The sequence below is a fragment of the Triplophysa dalaica genome, chromosome 3, assembly GCF_015846415.1.
Source record: "Triplophysa dalaica isolate WHDGS20190420 chromosome 3, ASM1584641v1, whole genome shotgun sequence".
Lineage (NCBI taxonomy): Eukaryota > Metazoa > Chordata > Actinopteri > Cypriniformes > Nemacheilidae > Triplophysa > Triplophysa dalaica.
This window is the reverse complement of record NC_079544.1, coordinates 9,375,117-9,397,423: the sequence shown is the minus strand read 5'-3', so window position 1 is coordinate 9,397,423 and position 22,307 is coordinate 9,375,117. Positions and strand designations below refer to the sequence as shown.

Sequence of the window (22,307 nt, the reverse complement as noted above, 5' to 3'; positions counted from 1 at the left end):
TCTTTGTGGGATATTCAATTATTCAGTGCTATATATTTTACAAAAAGTTATGAAAATAGTCATGCTATTAATCTGCCAATAGGTAACAATTTTGTCGTTCCATTGAGGCACTTTGAAGAGAGAGAGAGAGAGAGGCCATCTCAACTAGGGTTGGGTACCGAGAATCCAGAGTATTGCGTTGTTTTATATCTGTGTATTCGGGTGTAAAATGGCGAATTAGAGGCTGCTGGCTGTCATTATCCATCCCTTAATGATGTCCGAATGGCCCAAGTTTGCTCGACGTATGTGTGATATCTAGTGTCATATGATTTCCGCGATGTATTTGTAATCTGCTTGTTTTGCGTGTTAAAGAGTGAAAGAGTGATATGGTTGCGCTTGAGGAGCTTTCAGTATCCACGTTTCTCAACTAGGAAGCTTTCGTCAAACACCCCTTTGCGGCAACCCGTCAAAATAAAAGTCCTTTATTTTAGAAGTTATAACATTGTTTTTAATCATTCGGCCACGGAGTATATTTATTCGAAAATTGGAGTAAACATGCTTGTAAAATTATAAAAAATAGTACATATAATTAAAAAATATTACTTAGTTAGAAAATAGTAGTTCAATTTATGTAGTCCTAAAACCTGAAGGGAAAAAAGAAATACGTTCTACCAGCCAAATAACTATAGTGATGTAAAATAAATATGTTTAATTACATTATGATGTGTTCCTGTGTACATGCTAAGTGCCGTCAATGGTATGCTAAGAAACACACACACGTTTTGTTATGTGGCATTTTCTGTTTGCTCAGAAGCATTTGTAAAATGCAGTTCTAAAGCTTAGCTGTAATAAAGAAACTTAAATGTTTTACATCTTTTCACATCATGTGTTTTTGGATCAAATTATTGAGCGTAGTATCGATAACACTATTGATAAGTACCGGTATCGATAAGCGGCATAAACTGTAACCATCCCTAATCTCAACTGCATTAAACCATTTCAGTGTGCCTCAGATTAAACATAAGTAGCCTTTAAGACTTTTCTTCCTTTTTTCAACCCAGACACTGACAGCTTCTTATTTCAGATGTTGTTTTTAAACATATATTTGATGTTCTGGCTGACGTGTATTGACTCATGTTTTCTGTGCAAGTCAGGCCATGAATTCAGTAGCAGCCAATCAATAAAACACAATCAGTGACTCACTGAATCACATCCAGAAACAACACGAACAAGCCTTTCGAACACATTATTTAGATATTTATCTCTCAACCCTTCCTGGAGACAACTGAAGCCAAAGCCACAGCCTGGAAAGTAGTTTGATTTGAGGGATTGGTGTGGCGTGTGCGTGTGGCTAGGTGCATTGCTCTTTCTCTGATTCATTGAGAAAAGCACAGGTTCTTATGAGCTTTATTGAGTGTTTCCAGCGTTGCTTGTAATCTGTTCCAACTTGTCTGCACTGAAAGTGAGTGATGTGATGTGCCAAAAGGATAATGTTAATTTTATGAGCAACAAAGCCTTGCTTGATTATGGTGTGGACAGTGATGGATGCCATACGCTCTAAAATAAAACACGGCAATTTACAAAATTCAGTATTAATGGGCTTTGACCTTTATAATACATCCCCATTACGGCAGCAAACACAAATCATATCTGTATATTCTAAAAACGTTTTTTTTTTTTTCCATTCATAATAACAAGCACATGGAAAATTCCACTAAAAAAAATCTATATTAGGAAGAAAATTACAACATTTGCACTATACTAGGTTGAATATATGTTAGTGTACCAATATTTTAATTTGACTTTGAATTTATATGAAATTAAAATTACAGATTTATTCCCAAAACCTCAAAAACATTTTTTTTCAATAACAGTTTTGGTGTACACACGACATTATAGAATTCAATATTGAACATTCTGTATGTAAATAAAATTTTACCATAAATCATTACTGAATTTAACATACAATTGAAATCAAGAAATGGAGTAAGAAAACCAATATTAAAATACATAACCATCCCTCTACAAATTTTTATTTTTTGACAGTTTTATATCGCGATGTATATTGTACTACAACATATCGTGGAGCCCCTAATTTGTATTGAAGGGTGTGCAGATTCATGTGCTGTAATATCTTTACTAGGGCAGCTGGTAAAAATTAAGAGACCATTTCAAAGACCATTTTCAGTTTTTCTAAATTGACTATTTATATGTATGTGTTTAGGTAAAATTAATCTTTTTGTTTTATTCTGTGAACAAATAACAATATTTATCTTAAATTTCAATCAAAAATGTTGTTTCTGTTGGCATTTATTTGCAAAACTGTAGAAACAGATCAAAATAAAAATGCGCTGTATTTTGTCAGACCTCAATTATCATAAAGAAAGCAAATTCACATTCACTTTTAAGCAATACAACAATTCAAATCATTTTTACTTGTGTTTAGGAAAAGTTAAAAAAGTTTTCATTTGTCTTGTCAGTCGTTCACATTGCTGTTGGATGAAAGGTACAGGGCTTGAATGGCCACAAAACATATAGAAATGCTTATTTATTTAAAATTTAGTATAGTTTTTATTTAGTATTAAATGTAGTATTTAGTATTTATTTTTCGCAGCTGTCTATCCTGATAAGAGAAACAAAAAACTAAGAAAAACTTTGGGCCACTCCAGGAAGCACCTTTACCCAATGAATTTGTAACATTGGTGTGTTGTATTTGTGTCGTATGTCCTGCAGTGCATTGTAGGTTGGTGCTGTGTGGGATGTCGTTGTGTTGTGAGCGTTTAGAGGCCTAGTATGTGGGGGAGGGAGGTCATATTTAGAACACTGCCATCCTCACAGCAGTGTACGAGGGGGGTTAAAGGGTCATCCAAATCCAGACAGCTTCCTTTCACTCAGATGACCCCCTAACTCTGGGCTTACTTCCACAGACCTGATAAATAAATCACATATAGCACAAGTAATAGATTTCAGAGGTTACACTTGTTAAAGTTTGTTTTTGTCTGGATAACACAACGCTGCGATGAAATTCACTGCAGTGGAGCTCTTAACACCTGTAAGACTGAATGTTTTAAAGACACCTGCAGTGTACAGCCATCTAGTGGCAGCCACCTGTCCTCTAAACTAAAGAGGATAATCTTCACCTGTACACTGCGGAAAACCTGTTAATCACTGACGTTTGACCAACTTTACACGATTTTGTGAAATCTCGCTGTATTGCCTTTTACTGAACTATACTTTTCAAATAGCGGTAGTTTACACTTAGTGCTTGGCAATGCTATTGATGCATTATGTATGGGTTTTGGATTCATGTGATTACTTTTCCTAAGACATTCAAGTCTGCACTTCTTAGTGGAAATTGTCAATGAGACGTTTTTTAATGCAGGCTATCTATCTATAAGTAAGCCGTCTGCAGATGGCAAACAGATATGAAATAGGAAGTAAGTTTATGTGATGCTTTTAAGAGTTAGTGAAGAGGGAACATTTTAATGAAAACTTTCTTAGCCTGCCCCCTACTGTTGTCCAAGAAGTGCTTTACATTCTCTAGAGTTCAACTTTCTGCAAAACAGTCAAAAGTGACTCAGAAAGTGTGTTTATGAATAGTTCTGCCTGTTACACTAAGAAAAACATTCATTTTGAATTTTCTGGACATAGAAAATTGCCAAAATCATATTTTGGTGTGATATCAAAGAATGATGAAAGGTCAAGTACTTTATGGTTCATACTGCCCCTAGTGGTCATAGTTAACGTTTGTCAAAACATCCACATTAAGTGGGTTGTTTTACTTTTATCTACTCATTATTTAGCCATTATTTTGTTGTAAACTGTTAAACAGTTCGTTAACAAATAAAAATAATTAATCAAGTTATCAATTCGCTTCTATTCAGTCTGGAACAAATAAATTTGACATTCACTTTAAGCAAGCCTTGAAGTAAATCAAATGACGAAAACGTATCAGGTTTAGGACAGATCCCAATTTTCCACTGAAATAAAATTACACAAATAAGAAAATATGTTATGAAAATACACACATTTTCTCAAAAAAGTTTATTATAAAATGAATGTTTTTTTTTTAATGTTGTATTAAGATGAATTGAATTAATGTGTGTGCGTGTGGGTGCTGTGGAAAGCTTGTTTGCGGTTCTGTAGATTGACATCTCTGTTAATGATGTGCTGCTGCAGTTCGTAAAATAACCAGTTGGTGTCGCTATTTAATCTTTTTAAAACTCCCTCTCAATCTCACTGGTTCAGGTTACAGACCCTAAAAAATGTCTTGGGATCAACTTAAATGTGTTTATTAACGCTGATACTTTAAATCAAGACAATTGTGCCATATGTAAAAGTCGCCGTCCATCATTTTATAAGAATATATTTTGTAACTTTGTAAAATGTCAGAACAAAGTGATGATTTAAACACCTTTTGTTCCCTCTTCCTACCTCTCTTCCCGCTCTCTCTTCTGTAGACTCAGAATTACAGTGTTAAAACTGTATTGGGATCAGCACTTAAAGCACACTGAAACGCCTCAACCAGCAGAACTCTGGAACACACAACACTACACATCAGACCTGTGACACACAACCTGTCCGTCCATAACCATGATCACGTCAGAGCTGCCAGTCCTACAGTGAGTCTCTTTTATTCATCCTGTTGTGATATGTTGGCATCAGTATGTATGATAAGTTTATCAAATATTTTGTATTAATACATACCCTTACCAAACAATTTGTTTGTGTTTGTGCATTCATCAGATCTTAGTAACACAAATGCTTTCATGTGAAACTTTGTAAGAGTTTTCATGAAGACCTCATGCTCTGATGTGTCTTACAGAGACTCCGGTGAGTCGGGTCAGGATACGGTGAGTCTCAGCATGAGTATGAGCGAGCTGGATGACTCTGGTGATGGAAAGGCCAAGAAGAAGAGAGGAAGGCCTGGCAGACCTCCCGTACGCCTCTAGAATCTATTAACATGATCAACCACCTCCATCGATGTGTTGTTTGTGGTTCAACATTGCATTTCCATTCTCCTCCTCGCTCCAGGCACAAAACAAAAAGCCCCGGAAGTTGCCATCGGAAAAAGGGCTCCTGGGGGCCCCGCGTGGACGGAAGGCCAATGGGATGGCCCAGCACAACGGCGAGGGAGATCCTGTCACTCTTTTTGAAGTTGTCAAACAGGGGAAGAGTGCAATGCAGGTATGGGTACAAACTCCATCTGATTATTGATAAATGTGTCATATTTAATATTTTGAAGTGTAAATGTATGCATTTAATTGAATCATTATTGTCATTTTACAATTTAATGTCACTACACTCATTTTATTAACCAGTCTTTAGGTGTTCAATATTAGTTCACGATTTCCGGTAAGACTAGTTTTTGGATTATTTACTTTGTGACCCTGGATCACATAACCAGTCTTAAGTAGCATGGTAACATTTTAGTAAAAGACAAAAATGCATCAACATACATTCAATATTATAAATTTTTCTTTTTTGCCAAAAAGCATTAGGATAGTAAGTAAAGATCATGTTCCATGAAGATATTTTGTAAATTTCCTACCTTAAATATATAAATACTTTATTTTTGTGAGTGGATAGCCTGCCAAAGTGCCCTGATTAACAACTTCAAAGGCAATTTTCTCAATATTTAGATTTTTTTGCACTCTCAGCTTCTTGAGTTTTAAACTGTTGTATCTCAGCCAGATATTGTCCTATTCTAACAACTCATACATCAATGTAAATCTTATTTATTCATCTTTCAGATTGTGTAAACATCTCAATCTGGTTTTGTGGTCCAGGGTAGCATTTGTGTATGAATTTAACTGGTGACAAATCTATCCATGATTTTTTCAGTCAGTGGTTGATGACTGGATTGAATCGTATAAGCAGGACAGAGATTTAGCACTTTTGGACCTCATCAACTTCTTCATCCAATGTTCGGGCTGTAAAGGTGAAGACATCTCACGTTTTAATGCTACTTCTTTTTTTTATAATAATAAATTGTTTACAATGGTTTTAAAGGCATTTATTTATTATGAATAATATGCGGTAGTGTTCACCCAGTAGTCATAATAAAAGCTGGTAAATTTCATGTTCGCCATAGTTGATTATTAGTTATTAATTTATTACTGTTTATCCCATTATTTATGAACTAATGAACTTGCCATGTTGAAAGAGCCTGGTTGCCATGTTCATTATAATAATAACCATAAGTGACTTTATGATTGATATCCAGGCACTGTTAGAATCGAAATGTTTCGCAACATGCAGAACGCTGAGATCATCCGCAAAATGACAGAAGAGTTTGATGAGGTAAGTTGTCTGTTGTATTTACAAAACGTCACAGATGATTGAATTGCATGTGAGAAGGTCGTTCTTTGTGTGTCGATGTAGGACAGCGGCGATTACCCCTTGACCATATCCGGTCCATTGTGGAAGAAGTTTCGCTACAACTTCTGTGAGTTCATTGGCGTTCTGATCCGACAGTGTCAGTACAGCATCATCTACGACGAGTACATGATGGACACGGTCATCTCTCTTCTCACGGGTCTGTCTGACTCACAGGTCCGGGCCTTCAGACACACCAGCACTCTGGCAGGTAAACGCCTTGAGTGGTGTGTGCTTGTGCAGCTCTTTAGTCATCTACAGTAATAAAAATCAGACACAGCCTTGACAAGATTCATTGTTTTTTTAAAATCATACTTTCTTTGTCTTTAGCATGACCAAATGTCACTGTAATGACTTTTAAATAATGAACCAGTGATCTTTAAATGTTGTTCTTCATGCAAACAGATTGTGTGTTTTGAGTCTTGTTTTGATTTTGCCACAGTATTTAGAGTTTAAGGGATATACACAAAGAATGTAATGAGAATTTGTCTTATGCATTCAGCCATGAAGCTCATGACAGCTCTGGTGAATGTGGCTCTGAACCTGAGCATTCACCAGGACAACACACAGAGACAGTATGAAGCAGAACGCAACAAAATGTCGGGAAAGAGGGCAACTGAGAAGCTTGAACTTCTTCTCCAGAAGAGGAAAGAGGTATTATGTCTTAAATACGGCTGTCTTAGTCTATATAAATCTAGTTTCTACACCCAAATCGTTTATAGTCTTATTCATAGATTGTTTAAAGTCGACATGAAACGAAAGTAGAAATTGTCAGATTTTTGTGAAACGGCTTCTGAAGTGGGAAAAAAATGTTGTGTGGGACTTAACTTTAGAATTCAGAAGTTTTACATAGTTAATATTGCATATAAAAATGTATAGTCTGTTTAATATTTGATCTGTGTTTCTCTCTCCTTTATCGTAAATAAGTGCTTTCACTCTGAGTGCATGCGTGCGTGTGTGTCCGTGTGTGTCTGTGTGTCTATGTCTATGTCGATGTGTGTAAATATGTGTGCATATTGTGTGTTGAGCGTTTGTATGTGGGAATGTCTGTCTTCTGTGTTTTCTCCTTTTTCTTATTTTTACAGGTATATGACTTTAGTTGTTTTGCTTATAGTCAATATGTCTCATGTACAGCTGCTTTGTAACAATAGAAATTGTAAAAAGCGCTATATAAATAAAGTTGAGTTAATATTGTCCATTGAGAACTGATTGGATCATTGTCCTTTGCTAAATCCCTCCAATCTTGTGACAGAAAGTGAATCGAGTTGTTTTCGAGGGAGGCAGGAGATTAACGTTTAAATTGAAGGTTGTGAGGGCACATGAAAAAAAAAAATGCACAAATACGTCATTAAAACGTTATAAAAAAATAAGTAAATACACTAGAATATTCCTTAAAAAATGTGTTGATTTGTCAATTTCAGGCCCAAACTTCTTCTCAGTATAACACATTTTACCAGTTTAAATTCACTTTTAAAAACAAGAAGATAGGATAACTGAAATATCTGCTTGGAGCTGTTTTAAAAGTGCCCGACTTCCATAAACGGACTTTGATATAACTCAATGTGCAGTCATTATGTTGCAGAGCAAATATTTACATGATCCTACTTTCTCACCAGCTTCAAGAAAACCAAGACGAAATCGAAAACATGATGAATTCAATCTTCAAGGGAATCTTTGTTCATCGCTATAGGTGACTTAACCTGTGGATCCTCACAACGATAGCGTGCTACAGCACAGTTGAATGTTTAGTAATGTTTCTTGTGTGATTGACAGGGACGCAATAGCTGAGATCAGAGCGATATGTATAGAAGAAATTGGTGTGTGGATGAAAATGTATAGCGACGCCTTTCTGAATGACAGCTACTTGAAATACGTGGGATGGACATTACATGACCGGGTATGCTGTCTTTCATTTCGCAGAGAAACAGGTTTGTGTGCTTCTGTAGCATTTCATTTTTTATTTAGTAACCTCAGTGTCTTTCATCTTCAGCAAGGCGAGGTGCGGTTGAAGTGTTTGAAAGCCTTACAAAACCTCTACACCAACCGGGAACTTTATCCTAAACTTGAGCTCTTCACAAACCGCTTCAAGGCAAGAGGATGTTTTTGGTGCAATATTACACATTCGCTGAATCGCTTCTCCATTTTGATGCCAGAATAATCTCTTTGTAGGATCGGATCGTGTCCATGACCCTGGATAAAGAGTATGATGTTGCAGTAGAGGCCATCAGACTGGTGACGTTGATTCTACAGTAAGCAATGTGTCAGATTTAAACTCCAGTTTCTGCGGTATGAAATCGTCTCTTCATCGGATGGTCTTTATTTTTAAGGGGTAGTGAGGACGCTCTGTCTAATGAAGACTGTGAGAATGTCTATCATCTGGTGTATTCTGCTCACAGGCCTGTGGCTGTTGCTGCTGGGGAGTTTCTACATCGAAAGTGAGTCCATTTCCTTTCTCAATTGACCATGTCATGTGTTTTTCTTTACAGTTGTCTAAAATTGTTTTACACACCTTGCATACTACACTATTTTATGAAGATATGTACCAGTATCAATTTTTCATCTTACGACAATTGTTAGGACTTTTATTATGACATATAGTATTGTCACAGTGTTGGCTTTTTATATTACTGTAATCACCAAATAACGTATGATTTATACATGTTTAAACAATGATTTATATACTGAACATTACTGCTGTCATTCTGCCTTGTATCTCTATATTTTGTGATTTTTTGCCATAAATCATTATTATTAATCACCCTTTGTGGGCTTTGCGGCAGACAGCTGAAGTTTTCCTTGGCCTAAATATTGGAAAAAAGGCACCGATGTACAAAGAGATGTCTTTGATCGATTTTGTTCACTCTCTGGCTCGTGTCATGTGTAGGTTGTTCAGCAGACATGACCCTCAAGCGGAGGAGGCTCTGGCCAAACGCAGGGGCAGGAGCAGCCCCAACGGAAACCTCATCCGCATGCTGGTCCTCTTCTTTCTGGAGAGTGAGGTAAGCCTGATTTCACAAGTATTTGGTCAAAGCATTAAGATGAACTGTTTTTGTGTACTGAGGTGAAACTATTGTCTGGGTTGTTGACAGGGTTTACAGACTTTAGCTCCAATACATATTAAAGGGGTCATATGGCGCGAACACGTGTTTTTCTGTGTCTTTGGTGTGTAATAAGTTGCCCATGCATGTATTAGACACGTAAAATTGCAAAAATGAAAGTGTGAGAAACAAAATATGCATTCTTATCTAAAAGCGATTGCTCACCCAGACCTGCGTGAAACGCCTTGTGTAACCACCACCCCACAAATTTACGTCAGATCGTGGTATGAGTTGACTAAGACCGCCCAAATGTACACGCAAGTAAGGTGGGTGACCGGTCAGTACAATTGCTTTGGAACCGATATTCCAAATATGTCACACGCTTGCAATATTCAACCAATCACTACGCACTGGTTAACTGGCCAATCATAGCACACCTCGTTAAAAATCTGCGCGTTTCCGAAAGACGGGGCAAAGAGGAGATACAAACATGCACAGTATGTGATAAATACAGCGTTTTTAACCTTAAATCGTGTATACACGTTGCATTACATCTAAAACAAACAATAATATTAGTTTTAGCCGTGTCATATGACCCCTTTAAACTTATCTGAACTGTGTAAAAGTAGGGTCTGGCCTTAGATTGAATCCATCGGTTGTGTGTGTTTTCAGCTGCACGAGCATGCTGCTTATCTGGTGGACAGTTTGTGGGAGAGCTCACAGGAGCTGCTGAAAGACTGGGAGTGTATGACAGAGCTGCTGCTGGAGGAACCAGTGCAGGGAGAAGAGGGTACAGCCGACCTGAGACAGTGTTAAAGCTGAGCCACACTTAAAGATTTCTTCAAAACAAGAAAAACGGCAAATCTGGCGATTCAAATCTTTACATTTTGTTCTTATAGTGTGTGGAGTGATCAAAACGACACACCACATTATAACAGATTCTATTCCCAAACAAGCAGAGTCCTGGGCCCAGTTGCAAAAACGTATCCACTAAGTTAAGACTCCGTCTTAACAACTAGTCTCACTCACTGTCTTACTTTTCATATTTCAATTAGCCCAATCTACCTTTAAAGAAATTATGTGTCTTGAGGAAAAAATAGATGACTAACTTCTAAGACTAGTCTAAGCAGTTTATGCAACCGGCCCCAGAACGTGATCACGGGAAATCTACTTTTTACCGAATTTTGCAAGAAACATTTTTTGTATAAAGTTGTGGCGATAAACCCGCAGCTGTTAGAACTTGCTTTCTTATTTGTATAACCTTGGTTTATAGTAATTCCTCAAAGCATCATTTTTGTAGATGATTTTCCTCCTTTCTATGTCTTCAGTGTTGTCGGACAGACAGGAGAACGCTCTGATCGAGCTCACTGTGTGTACTATCCGTCAGGCTGCGGAAGCACACCCACCTGTGGGGAGAGGGACTGGAAAAAGGGTGAGAACTATCATTTTGTCTTCTGTGTATGTATATATTCTGAACAATAGAGTATAATTAAAGTCTATAGATTTCAAGTTTCTTTCACTGTTGTTTCAGGTCTTGACTGCGAAGGAAAGAAAAACACAGATTGATGACAAAAACAAACTAACAGAGCACTTCATCATGGCACTTCCCATGATACTCTCAAAAGTAGGACAGTTACATACATTTCAATGCCATATTTCAGCATTATTTCTCACATTTATCTGAAAATATTTGTTTGTGTTGATGAATTTGTCTTCCACCCACAGTACCAGACAGACGCAGAAAAAGTTGCAAACCTACTGCAGATACCTACGTTCTTTGACCTTGACGTCTACAGTGCTGGGAGAATGGAGAAGGTAAGCCGGATCTTCGCAAACTCACCACCTGTTGTGTATTTTTTATGCATTTGCCTGATGTAACGCTGAATTTGAACGTTTTAGCACTTGGATGGGTTGCTCAAGCAGATCAAGATTGTAGTGGAGAAGCACATAGACACAGAGGTTCTGGAGGCCTGCAGCAAGACCTACAGCATCCTGTGTAGTGAAGAGTACACCATCATGAACCGTGTGGACATCGCCCGGAGTCAGCTCATTGATGAACTGGTCGACCGATTCAACCACTCTGTGGAAGAGCTGCTGCAGGCGGTAAGGACAGACTGATTGTGAGAGTGTTTGTTGATGTTTAACCCCAAATGGTGATCTTACACAACCAACACATTATTAGAGAGACTGGTATTCAGTACTGTAGATGTGTTTTCTGGATCATTTCTTGTCTTGGTGTAACAATTTCTGGTCCCAAAAAGTACTTAAATTGTCTGAACTATTTAGGACAATCAATTTTAATGCAGCACAATTTACAGATGTTTTAAATTCTAAAACACTGTAAACTTTTACAGCATAATTTACTCTTAAAAGACGTTGTTCTTTTCTAGAGCGCAGGGATCTTGCAGGTACATAAGTCTGTATTAGTGAGTGAAGATATGGGGATGCCGAACCAGTGGTGGTCTTGTAGGCCAAGTGCAGAGCTTTCAATTTGATGTGAGCGATAATAGGGAGCCAATGAGTGAGGTGTGCTCTCTTCGTTTCATTGAAGACCACTCTTGCCGCTGCATTCTGGATCATCTGTAGAGGTTTGGTTGTGGAAGCTGGGAGTCCAGTTTTGCATTGCAAAAGTCCAGTCTGGACAGGACAAGAGCCTGGACTAGGACTTGCATATTAGCATCCTTGTACAGGAAAGGTCTTATTTTCCTAATGTTGTAAAGGATGAATCTACAGGACCAGGCAGTGCTGGCAACACGATACGTGAGGTTTAGCTGATCATCGATTACCACATCAAGGTTTCTGGCCGTTCTGGACGGTTTGATGGTTGATGAGCCTAGTTGAAAGGAGAGGTTGTGATGAATCTTTGGTTCGGCCAGGATAACAAGCAGTTCTGTTTTTGCAAGGTTCAGCTGCAGGTGATGGTCCTTCATCCAGAATGAAATGTCATTCAGGCATGCTGAGATGCACGCAGAACCAGTCGGATCGTCAGCATGAAATATCAAGTATTATCCGCATAGCAGTGATAGGAAAAGCCATGTATCCGAATGAAAGAACCTAGGGATGTCATGTATATGGAAAAGAGCAGCTGTCCAAGCACTGAGCCCTGAGGCACCCTTGTATTTAGATGTTTGGACCTCACCTCTCCAGGATAATATAATGAAATTATTTAAGTGTTCCTAAAGTGCACGAAAACTTGGGAGTAGTTCACCCAAAAATGAAAATTCTGTCATCATTTACTCACCCTCTAGTTGTTTCAAATCTGTATGCATTTCTTGGCCACAATTGACTACCATAGTAGGAAAAAAACTGTTTGGTTACAAGCATTCTTCCAAATATCTTTCTCTGTGTTCATCAGAACAAAGATGAAAATAAATAAAAAAAGTGTCATTAATAGTAGAGTTGGTCAATGAATCAAGTATACTGATCAAAGCTCTTTCTGATTGGCTGCTTGTTTGCAGGGCGAAGAAGCGGATGATGATGACATCTACAACGTTCTCTCAACTGTGAAGAGACTCACTGCCTTCCACAAGTATGCTGTTGTTTCTCTTAAATTGAAGTCAAAGGGTCATTACACCTGACTGCTTGTCATCGATGAGAGTAGATGAACTCAATTTGTCTCTTGTTTCTATCAGTGCTCATGACTTGACCAGGTGGGATTTGTTTGGGAACTGCTACAGGTTGCTAAGGACTGGAATAGAGCAGGGATCTATGCCAGAGCAGGTGCGTCTCTTTCACTTATGATGAGTTAAGTGAATCTCACACAAACACCTAAAGGTCAGATTTCACCCAAATAACAAATATTCGAGCTCGGAAAACATTAAGGGACCATTTCAATTTTTTATTTAATCTGTTTTTGTAGATGTATTGTGGTCATTCCAGTCCAGTGTATGTTGAATTTCAACAACAAAATCAAATCTCGGGAGTGACATGAAGTCATCCAACAGCAATGTGAAAAACTGACAGCATGACAAGACACATGACAATTGTGATGAAAATCAATCTATTGCTTGAAAGTGAATATAAACTTGTTTTCTTTGCAGTATTGGAGATCTGAAAAATACAGAGCATCCCTTCTGTTATTTTGACCAGTTTCTCCAGTTCTCATTTTCTGCAAATAAATGCAAACAGAAACAATATCTTCGTTTGAAATTTGGGAGAAATATTGTGTGTAGTTCACAGAATGAAACAAAAATGATCATTCTACCTCAACACATAAAATAGTAACTTCAGAAAAACTGAGAATGGTTTAACATGGTCTCTTATTTTTCTCCGGCAGTAAATAGATACAGAAAAAGATCAGTTATATCAGTTGTGAAGTATTGATCCATCATAGTACAGATTGTTGGACTGACAAATGACTGATAAGGGTGACGTTATTAATAACATTTGTCAGTTTTATTTGTACGGTATTTTAGTTACAAAAATGTCTAGACAGGATGATTTATTTACACATGAAAATGATGGTTGTGGGGAAATAGTTTTTATAACTTAACTGTTTTAATAATATCACAAATGGTTTGAGAGTGAAACATGACACAAATTATAATCTATATCACAGTATTATAGAATCTACATTACCAAAATTCTGAAGATGGGACTGTACTTAAGGACTGATTTGATTTCATTTAGATAATGTTATATTATGATACTTAGTGTCTTGTGTGTGTGGTTTGTAGATAGCAGTGCAAGCTCTTCAGTGTTCTCATTACTCAATACTGTGGCAGCTGGTGAAGATCACTGAGGGCTCCCCATCCAAGGTCTGTATCACACTGGTAATGACTAAAGACTGGCGATATTTAAAATGAAGTAGTGATCTGGTCTACTATTTTGACCAGGATAATACAACACCAGTAATGATGTTCACTACTACATTGTTGAGCGCAACAGTGTCTTCATACTAAACAAACATCATCATCTTGCTTTTTCAACTTTAGGATGATCTTCTAGCACAAAGAAGGGTTGTCAAGTCTTTTCTAGCTGTATGCCAACAGTGTTTATCAAACGTCAACACGCCAGTCAAAGAGCAGGTGAGATCCTGCTAGAGATATTCAGGAAGGTCAAGTTTCTCACGGAGCCACCAACCACTTTCTGCTTCTGTTTCTCAGGCGTTCATGCTGTTGTGTGACCTGCTGATGATATTCAGTCACCAGCTCACCACAGGGTCCAGAGAAGGTCTACAACCACTGGTGTTTAACCCAGACACCACCTTACAGAACGAACTTCTCAACTTTGTCCTGGATCATGTGTTCATTGACCAGGATGAAGAGAATCAGAGCATAGGTGAGTAACAGCGTCACTTCTTAGATACCCAGATAGTCCGTTTAGTCCACTTCTGTGATATGTGAGTAAGTGTTTGGTAGACACGCAATGTCCTCACATACACAGAAGGTGATGAGGAAGATGAAGCTAACAAGATCGAGGCCTTACACAAGAGGAGGAATCTTCTAGCTTCTTTCAGCAAGCTCATCATATATGATATAGTAGACATGCCTGCTGCGGCTGATATCTTCAAGCACTACATGAAGGTAGGACATCCATTGCTTTATTATATTTAATATTAAATGACATGCAGTTTTTAATAGGATTATGTTTTGTAGTACTACAATGATTATGGAGACATTATCAAAGAAACACTAAGTAAGACCAGGCAGACGGACAAGATACTGTGTGCCAAAACACTCATTCTGAGCTTACAACAGGTGAGAAAATGTGCTGGAGTATATAATGATACTGGCTTTGTCATTAAAAAGGTTTTTTGTAATAATTCTGCTCTTTTTCTTTGTTTATCAGCTCTTTAATGAGCTGATCCAGGATCAGGGTCCTAATTTAGACAGAACGTCATCTCATGTCAGCGGCATTAAGGAATTGGCCCGCCGTTTCGCCCTGACCTTTGGATTGGACCAGATCAAGACCAGAGAGGCTGTGGCCACACTGCACAAGTGAGTCATTTGTGCCATGTAACCAGAGCATGTTTAAAATAATTCAAGACAACATAGATATCATCATGAAGGCCGACCAATAGTAATGATTTGGGTGTTTAATACAGATTTATACTTTCTCTTTTATTCAGAGATGGAATCGAGTTTGCCTTTAAATACCAGAATCCAAAAGGACCTGAGTATCCGCCTCCAAATCTGGCTTTCCTAGAGGTTCTCTGTGAGTTCTCATCAAAGCTGCTTCGCCAAGACAAGAAAACAGTGTATGTTTCTCTGAGCAACGACTTGTTTTCGTTATTTTATGGTCATGTTCATATGCCCACGATTTTCTTTTCTCTTACTTCTGTTCTTGTTCTTGTTTCCTGCATGACTTCACAGTCACTCGTACCTGGAAAAGTTCATGACCGAGCACATGATGGAGAGGCGTGAGGACATCTGGCTTCCGCTCATCTCCTACAGGAACTCTCTATTGACGGGTGGAGATGAGGACCGCATGTCCATCACGAGCGGCAGTAGCACCAGTAAAGCAGGATCTATACGAAGCAAGAAGGGCCGCACAGCCCTGCAAAAGAAACGCATCGAAGGTGAGGATGCCAGACGAATACATTTATTTATTTAATTGTATTTAGTTTGTGTTAGTTGGCCTTCACTACCCACATAACAGATGTGTGTGTGGTGTCCTGGTTCTTCAGAGGAGAGTTTGGAGGGCTCTTGGTTGATGAGGAATGACACTTTGCAGACCCCAGGAGCCCTGCAGACCCCCCAGCTCACTTCCACCGTACTCAGAGAAAACCCTCGCCAGGCTGCTGAGCACATCCCGGACCAGGACTCAGAACCTGGATCTGAATCAGACTACGTACATAAGTAAGTGGCGCTTAGATCTTAAAGTATTGAAGGTTGTATTGAGTCAGGGTAGGGAGGGTTGACTATAAATGATATTGCATTGTCTCAGTCCTCAGATGCAGATGTCCTGGCTTGGACAGCAGAAGATGGAAGAGGTGAACAGGAAAGAACGCACAGCCATGAACTACATGAAGGCCAGGAGTGGAGGAGGAGTACGACACACTGTGTAAGTGGAGAAAGAACTGCAAACATTTTTCAGATTTGGTTTGTTTGTGTATTGTAAGGTACGTGTTGGTTTTTTCCCAATCAGACGTGGTCTCATGGAAGATGATGGCGAACCCATTTTTGAGGATGTCATGATGTCATCTCGTGGACATCTAGAAGACATGAGTGAGGAATTCGAGGACACTATGGTGATTGACCTGGTAAGATTCAAGCAGGGTTTAGTCTTGTGAATGCGATGTACTAATAAAATCGCTGAGGTGCTTGATTTTATCTAGTTTTTCAATGTATCCTCCACATTTTTTAGTTATTGACATTTTAACACTTCAACAAAATACAGCCTAAAAAATACAGAGCATATTTTCTGTTATTTTGACTTGTTTCCTTCGTTTTCATTTTCTGCAAATAGGAACAATATTATTAATTGAAACTTGAAAGAAATATTGTAATCAGTTCACAGAATGAAACAAAAATGATAATTTTACCAAGCTATCTCTTGTTTTTTTCCAGAGTTGTACATGTAGTTAATGTGGGGTATTATCCATCAGATGATCATATATCTATGATAATGTGGAAAATATTGACATAAACAACATTGTCTAAACACCCTGTGTAGCCTCCATCCAGAAACAGGCGAGAGAGGGCGGAGCTGAGACCGGACTTCTTTGACTCGGCAGCCATGATTGAGGACGAGTCGGTAGGTCTGAAGCAACCTTTCCTAATTTATGTGGTCTTTTTTTATGCATAATTTATTTACTAATATTGATATTTTTCTCAGGGTTTCACAATGCCCATGTTCTGAACTGCCACGACGAAAGAGCGAAGTAAACGCATGTGCTGAAGAGACATTCACTTCTAAGCGTGGAACCACAGGTCTCCAGTTCAAGTGAATCTGACGTGAACTTTCCACAAACCCTCAATCTTTTATCAAACGCCACATATCAGAGGAGCTTTTATTCATTTAGAGATTATTTTAACTGATGCGGTCCAGTCATATCAGATTTGGTGAATTGTCCTGCCCAGCGGTTTATTTCAGCCGGCTCATATAAATCATACTGGATGGGGTTTACGTTGTGGTTACGGATTGATCATGTAAGAATGCACGGTCCCATGTGTTAAAGATGTACATTTTGTGTTAATCCATCCTACTGTGTAGACGGCCTGTACATGTAAATAATGAAGTCGCTTTTGCTATCAGGTTAACAGATGATTTCTTCCTACCACACCACATTCAGTAGTAAATGTTGGTATATCTTAAATTTCTTAATTTACATGTAAAAGAACACTATTGTTTTCTTGTTTTAAACGAGTAAACAGTTTGGTTACAGTATTAAAATGCAGTTAATATTCAGACTGGAAGATCAAAAAAAAAAAGAGCATCACATAGTGTTTTCCATGGCGAAATCATTCGAATGGTCAGTTCTTTATATTTTACCTCCAGTAGATTTAGTTAAGAGGTGAGGTTTATTTGTGTGAAATGTCTGTTTGAACATCCATTGATCGAGTGAGCTGAATCAATCAAGCAGATGCTGGTTGTTCATGTCTCACATGAGAGTATTGTGACACCGAATGCCTCAGTTTAAGTGCTCTATGGTCCTGTGTTCTCAAAAAGTGATTATATTGTCAACAACATAAGTGTTGCCGTGATTGTCATTACCTTCCACCCTGAGCCCTGGTTAGTTTTGCTAGTGTACCTGTAAATTGTACAATTTCAATATAAGATGGTTTTCTTTTGTACAACCTAGAAATGATGTACCACTTTCCCTTTTAATGGAAAACAGTTTTCTTCAGTGAACTTATGAAAAAGTCACTTTTTCAGAAAAAAATAAATATGTAATCATGAACTGTGGGAGTGTTTTATTGTTTTCATGAGTTTTAGTTCAAATAAGGTAACAGGTAAAGGAGATAAGGCACAACAAACCATGTGAAAAAACATGATTTCTTACATTTCTCCAGTCTGAGTGACCACAAATGTCATGAAATGCTATAAAATAAGTAGTGTTGAACAATTTTTTTGATTTACAGGGGAATGTTGGCATGTTTTTTCCAGGGGTTGGTCTGTTTTTTGCTGGCCAGCACTTCTAGGTCTCTACAGATCCTCTTGCGTGTGGTTGAGGGCTGAATGATGTCATCCACAAAGCCTGTGTAGCAAAACGACAAATACCAGAAAACCACTGTAGTTTAGCACATTCCTATGAATTGGTGTATTTGTTTCAGATCATATTGGCAAGTTGTGTCATATATATGTGAACCTCTGACAGCAGCTGGGAAGGGATTTGCAAACTTCTCCACGTATTCGGCTTCAGCCTCAGCTTGGTTTTTCTTTCCTCTGAAGATGATCTGAACCGCACCCTTAAAAATTCAATAACATGCAGAAAAATAAGAATTTGATTGCTTGACCACCAGTCAAATTCTAGTGATAAACAAGTCTATGTATGTGTAGTCGTCGTAAGGATATAAATAAGCAAACGTGTTGCAACACGTTTCAGTATCATGCATCTGATCTTCAACACCAAAACAAAACCAGAAGGAAAATTATCAAGATGCATAGTGATCATTGCTCCAGTGAAATTCTATCTTCACCTATACTAGGCTTAAAGAGATCATGTTAAACATCTGACGTGAGACTAAAGGTCTACAAGTGACATGGCATTTTTCAATGTCTCTGCACTTCTAGTTATACTTATGAGCAGGGACAATTATTGTAGATCTATCTATAAGTCTTTGGGGTTACCTTTGCACCCATCACTGCAACTTCAGCAGTTGGCCAGGCATAGTTGACATCTCCTCTTAAATGTTTGGAGCTCATCACATCGTAAGCACCTCCATAGGCCTAAAGACAGCAGGTGCAAGATTTAATACAGAAGCGAGTTAGTTTACCAACCCCACCTGTACATCAGCTTCCCACCTTCCTAGTGATGACTGTGATTTTTGGAACTGTCGCCTCTGCGTATGAATAAAGCAGTTTGGCTCCATGTCTGATGATGCCTCCATACTCTTGAGCTGTGCCTGTTACATCACAATATGCCCTTAATACCTTTTATGAATGTTAAAAGCAGCTGGAAATTCATGCTAAATGAGTCCTAATGTAATGTTATTGATCTTCAAAGACACCTGGCAGGAATCCTGGCACATCTACAAAAGTGATGATGGGAATGTTGAAGGCGTCACAGAATCGGACAAATCGAGCCCCTTTAACGGACGAGTTTATGTCCAGACAGCCTAGAAAAAAACATTTTGTATGTGATAAAAGTCTAATTGCTGTTAAACTGAAAATAAACGTGCATAATAAATTCTTATTTAAACACCCACCAGATGCCACTTTAGGTTGATTTCCTACTATGCCCACGGTCCGGCCGTTCATTCTGGCAAATCCCACCACAATATTCCTTGCATAGTTGGGCATAATCTCAAAGAACTTCCTCTCATCTACTATCTGCGAAAGTCAAATGTGAATCTGCATTATCAAATAATACTTATTCGTACATGTGCATCTCAGTTTCTATTTCTGTAAATATTTACGTACACTGTGAACAACATCAAGCATGTCAAAAGCTTTTGTGCTTTCATGAGGAACAATAATATCCAGACCAGGACACAGGCGATCTCTGAGGAACACAAATTGACGTGATAAAAGAACATGCCATGTTATCACAGAAACTGATGGAGATAAGATAAACTAAAGATAATACATCTAGTGTGTTACTTGGGATCGTGACACTCAATGACCGGAGCTGGATCCTTGTTGCTTAGTGGAAGGTAATTAAAAAAGTCTCGTAAATTCAAAAGGGCATCAATATCATTTTCAAAGGCCTGATGAGCAACACCTGAAACACAGTGAAAAAACAGAACTACTGTTATGCTACCTGTAAGCCAAGCTTACAAACCACGTCTGTTGTTATAACATAATATCATGCTTAATAACACACCACAAACATCTTCACAATAACATATTCAGAGGTACAGGCGAGGAAAATCCATACCAGACACTGAAGTGTGGGTTTTTGCTCCACCCAGCTGCTCCTGCGTCACATCCTCATTCGTGACAGACTTCACCACATCTGGACCGGTGATGAAGAGATAAGAGGTGTCCTGTAAAAACAAGATGTTTGATCATATGGATTATTATTATTATTATGCATTTACGCTTTAAAATCTAGACTAAGAATGTGTTTAATACATTGATTCTCTTACCTTCACCATGAAAGTAAAGTCTGTAAGAGCAGGTGAGTACACAGCTCCGCCTGCACATGGACCCATGATGAGAGAGATCTGAGGAATTACGCCTGACGCCATCACATTACGCTAAAGAACAAATACAGTCGTCAAAAAGAAATCCTTAAACATTAAATACAATTTTATGTTAATCTTACAAGAAATATGTCTGCGTATCCCGCAAGGGACTCGACTCCTTCCTGAATGCGGGCTCCACCGGAGTCATTCAAGCCGATAACCGGTGCTCCCACCAGCATTGCCTGGTCCATGATCTGTCGAATAAAATCAAAGCGGTTTTATTTCAGCTTGCAGACTGACTTCAGTAAGCTCAAAACAAGGAAACAAACTTGCCTTGGATATCTTCTGAGCATGCGCGCCTGATAAACTGCCTCCAAACACTGTGAAGTCCTGACAACACATAACTATGTTAGAAGAAAAGTGAGCAATTACAATTTTTATTTTATTTAAAGTATGTGCAACATAGTTTTATACCTGGCTGAAAACATAAACCAGCCTGCCGTCGATTCTGCCCTGTCCAGTCACCACACTGTCCCCTGGGAACTGCGCACAAAGTCGAGCAGGTAAATGTGACACACTACGATAAGCGTGATGTATTTGCAAACATTTAAAATGCACATAATTCAATGTTTGGCAGGGTGTTAATAGTATGTAAGCGTCTGACCTTATTATGATCTGCCTCCATGCCGAAGTCAGAACAGCGATGCTCCACAAACATGTCATACTCCACGAACGAATCAGGGTCAAGCAAGAGCTCAACTCTCTCTCTCGCTGTCAGTTTACCCTAACAGAAACATTAGCATAACTATAACCATTGCATAATATTAATTCATTTTAAGAAAGTTGTATTATGTGAACGTTACCCGTTTGTGCTGTGCATCTATTCTCTTCTGTCCTCCTCCCGCGAGCGCTGCATTTCGCTTCTTTTCGATTCTCTCCTGCACAGACATGTGACGGGAACAATACCATCTTGCATTTTGCAACTTTGATTGAGCAACTGTGCCATTAGGAATCTGATATACTCCTCTTAAGGGATATTTTAGACTTTTTAATAGTCCCAGACTGCTTCGCATTAACGCGTAGGTCGCCATTCCTGCTACACGGAGGGCACAGGAAAGCGTCGACAATCGTGACTATGTTCTTCAGCCAATCACCGACGGGCGTTCTGTTTTAAAGCCAATCGCCGTGCGATTGGTGAAGAGGCGTGCATACGGAACCAATCACTGTAGAGGTGTGTTTAGTTAGGCGTACGTGAACGATGTAGTCCTAACTAAATGTCAAAAAGTATAAACTACATTTCCCGAGAATTGTTGCGGAGGACTTGGATTTAAGGGGAAATGTTTTTTAGTCATTTCCTATCTTACCCAGATTTCAATTTTATGACGGAAGAATGATTAAAGAGAAAATGTTGGTTACTATTAGTAAATACTAAATGTAATCACCTAAATGTATTTATTTAAATAATAAATACTTTATTATTTCCTGTATTTCGCATTTCGGTGTTTCATGAGTTGTATACACACTTCCTTTGTGGGAATATTTCAATTGCGCAATTCACGAAAAAATGTTGTAAAATGATGTAAAAAACCCCAAAGTACCACAGCATCTGGTAAAAGGGTGTTTACTTAAATACAAAATAAGATCAACGTTAACAAAACACATTTTTTTTCTTGTTGAT

General features: G+C 38.4%; 2 protein-coding genes across 2 annotated transcripts in view; one reads left to right on the top strand and one right to left on the bottom strand.

Annotated features, from left to right (window-relative positions):
- stag1a (STAG1 cohesin complex component a) overlaps positions 1-18,240 on the top strand; it is a 42,998-nt gene extending 24,758 nt beyond the window's left edge. The window contains exons 2-34 of the mRNA XM_056741610.1: positions 4,440-4,601; positions 4,805-4,919; positions 5,014-5,166; positions 5,824-5,920; positions 6,206-6,282; positions 6,364-6,568; positions 6,860-7,011; positions 7,974-8,047; positions 8,131-8,254; positions 8,348-8,446; positions 8,527-8,606; positions 8,685-8,792; positions 9,242-9,356; positions 10,068-10,185; positions 10,724-10,827; positions 10,927-11,019; positions 11,121-11,210; positions 11,295-11,498; positions 12,854-12,924; positions 13,028-13,115; positions 14,072-14,152; positions 14,330-14,422; positions 14,501-14,675; positions 14,781-14,920; positions 14,993-15,094; positions 15,186-15,334; positions 15,466-15,594; positions 15,710-15,915; positions 16,024-16,195; positions 16,284-16,400; positions 16,485-16,599; positions 17,013-17,093; positions 17,175-18,240. Coding sequence (XP_056597588.1) covers positions 4,573-4,601; positions 4,805-4,919; positions 5,014-5,166; positions 5,824-5,920; positions 6,206-6,282; positions 6,364-6,568; positions 6,860-7,011; positions 7,974-8,047; positions 8,131-8,254; positions 8,348-8,446; positions 8,527-8,606; positions 8,685-8,792; positions 9,242-9,356; positions 10,068-10,185; positions 10,724-10,827; positions 10,927-11,019; positions 11,121-11,210; positions 11,295-11,498; positions 12,854-12,924; positions 13,028-13,115; positions 14,072-14,152; positions 14,330-14,422; positions 14,501-14,675; positions 14,781-14,920; positions 14,993-15,094; positions 15,186-15,334; positions 15,466-15,594; positions 15,710-15,915; positions 16,024-16,195; positions 16,284-16,400; positions 16,485-16,599; positions 17,013-17,093; positions 17,175-17,198 — 3,780 coding nt within the window. The 5' untranslated portion in view covers positions 4,440-4,572 and the 3' untranslated portion in view covers positions 17,199-18,240. The remainder of the gene's footprint in view (positions 1-4,439; positions 4,602-4,804; positions 4,920-5,013; positions 5,167-5,823; positions 5,921-6,205; positions 6,283-6,363; positions 6,569-6,859; positions 7,012-7,973; positions 8,048-8,130; positions 8,255-8,347; positions 8,447-8,526; positions 8,607-8,684; positions 8,793-9,241; positions 9,357-10,067; positions 10,186-10,723; positions 10,828-10,926; positions 11,020-11,120; positions 11,211-11,294; positions 11,499-12,853; positions 12,925-13,027; positions 13,116-14,071; positions 14,153-14,329; positions 14,423-14,500; positions 14,676-14,780; positions 14,921-14,992; positions 15,095-15,185; positions 15,335-15,465; positions 15,595-15,709; positions 15,916-16,023; positions 16,196-16,283; positions 16,401-16,484; positions 16,600-17,012; positions 17,094-17,174) is intronic.
- On the bottom strand, positions 18,231-21,748 carry pccb (propionyl-CoA carboxylase subunit beta). The gene is made up of 15 exons (XM_056741625.1): positions 21,493-21,748; positions 21,294-21,413; positions 21,104-21,172; positions 20,963-21,019; positions 20,770-20,883; positions 20,591-20,701; positions 20,380-20,488; positions 20,103-20,223; positions 19,923-20,004; positions 19,709-19,832; positions 19,511-19,618; positions 19,305-19,405; positions 19,131-19,229; positions 18,649-18,748; positions 18,231-18,537 (listed from the first exon to the last, which is right to left on the bottom strand). The coding sequence occupies exons 1-15, from the start codon at positions 21,718-21,720 to the stop codon at positions 18,416-18,418; spliced, it is 1,665 nt and encodes a 554-aa protein (XP_056597603.1). The 5' UTR covers positions 21,721-21,748; the 3' UTR covers positions 18,231-18,415.
- Between the last annotated feature and the right edge of the window lie 559 nt (positions 21,749-22,307).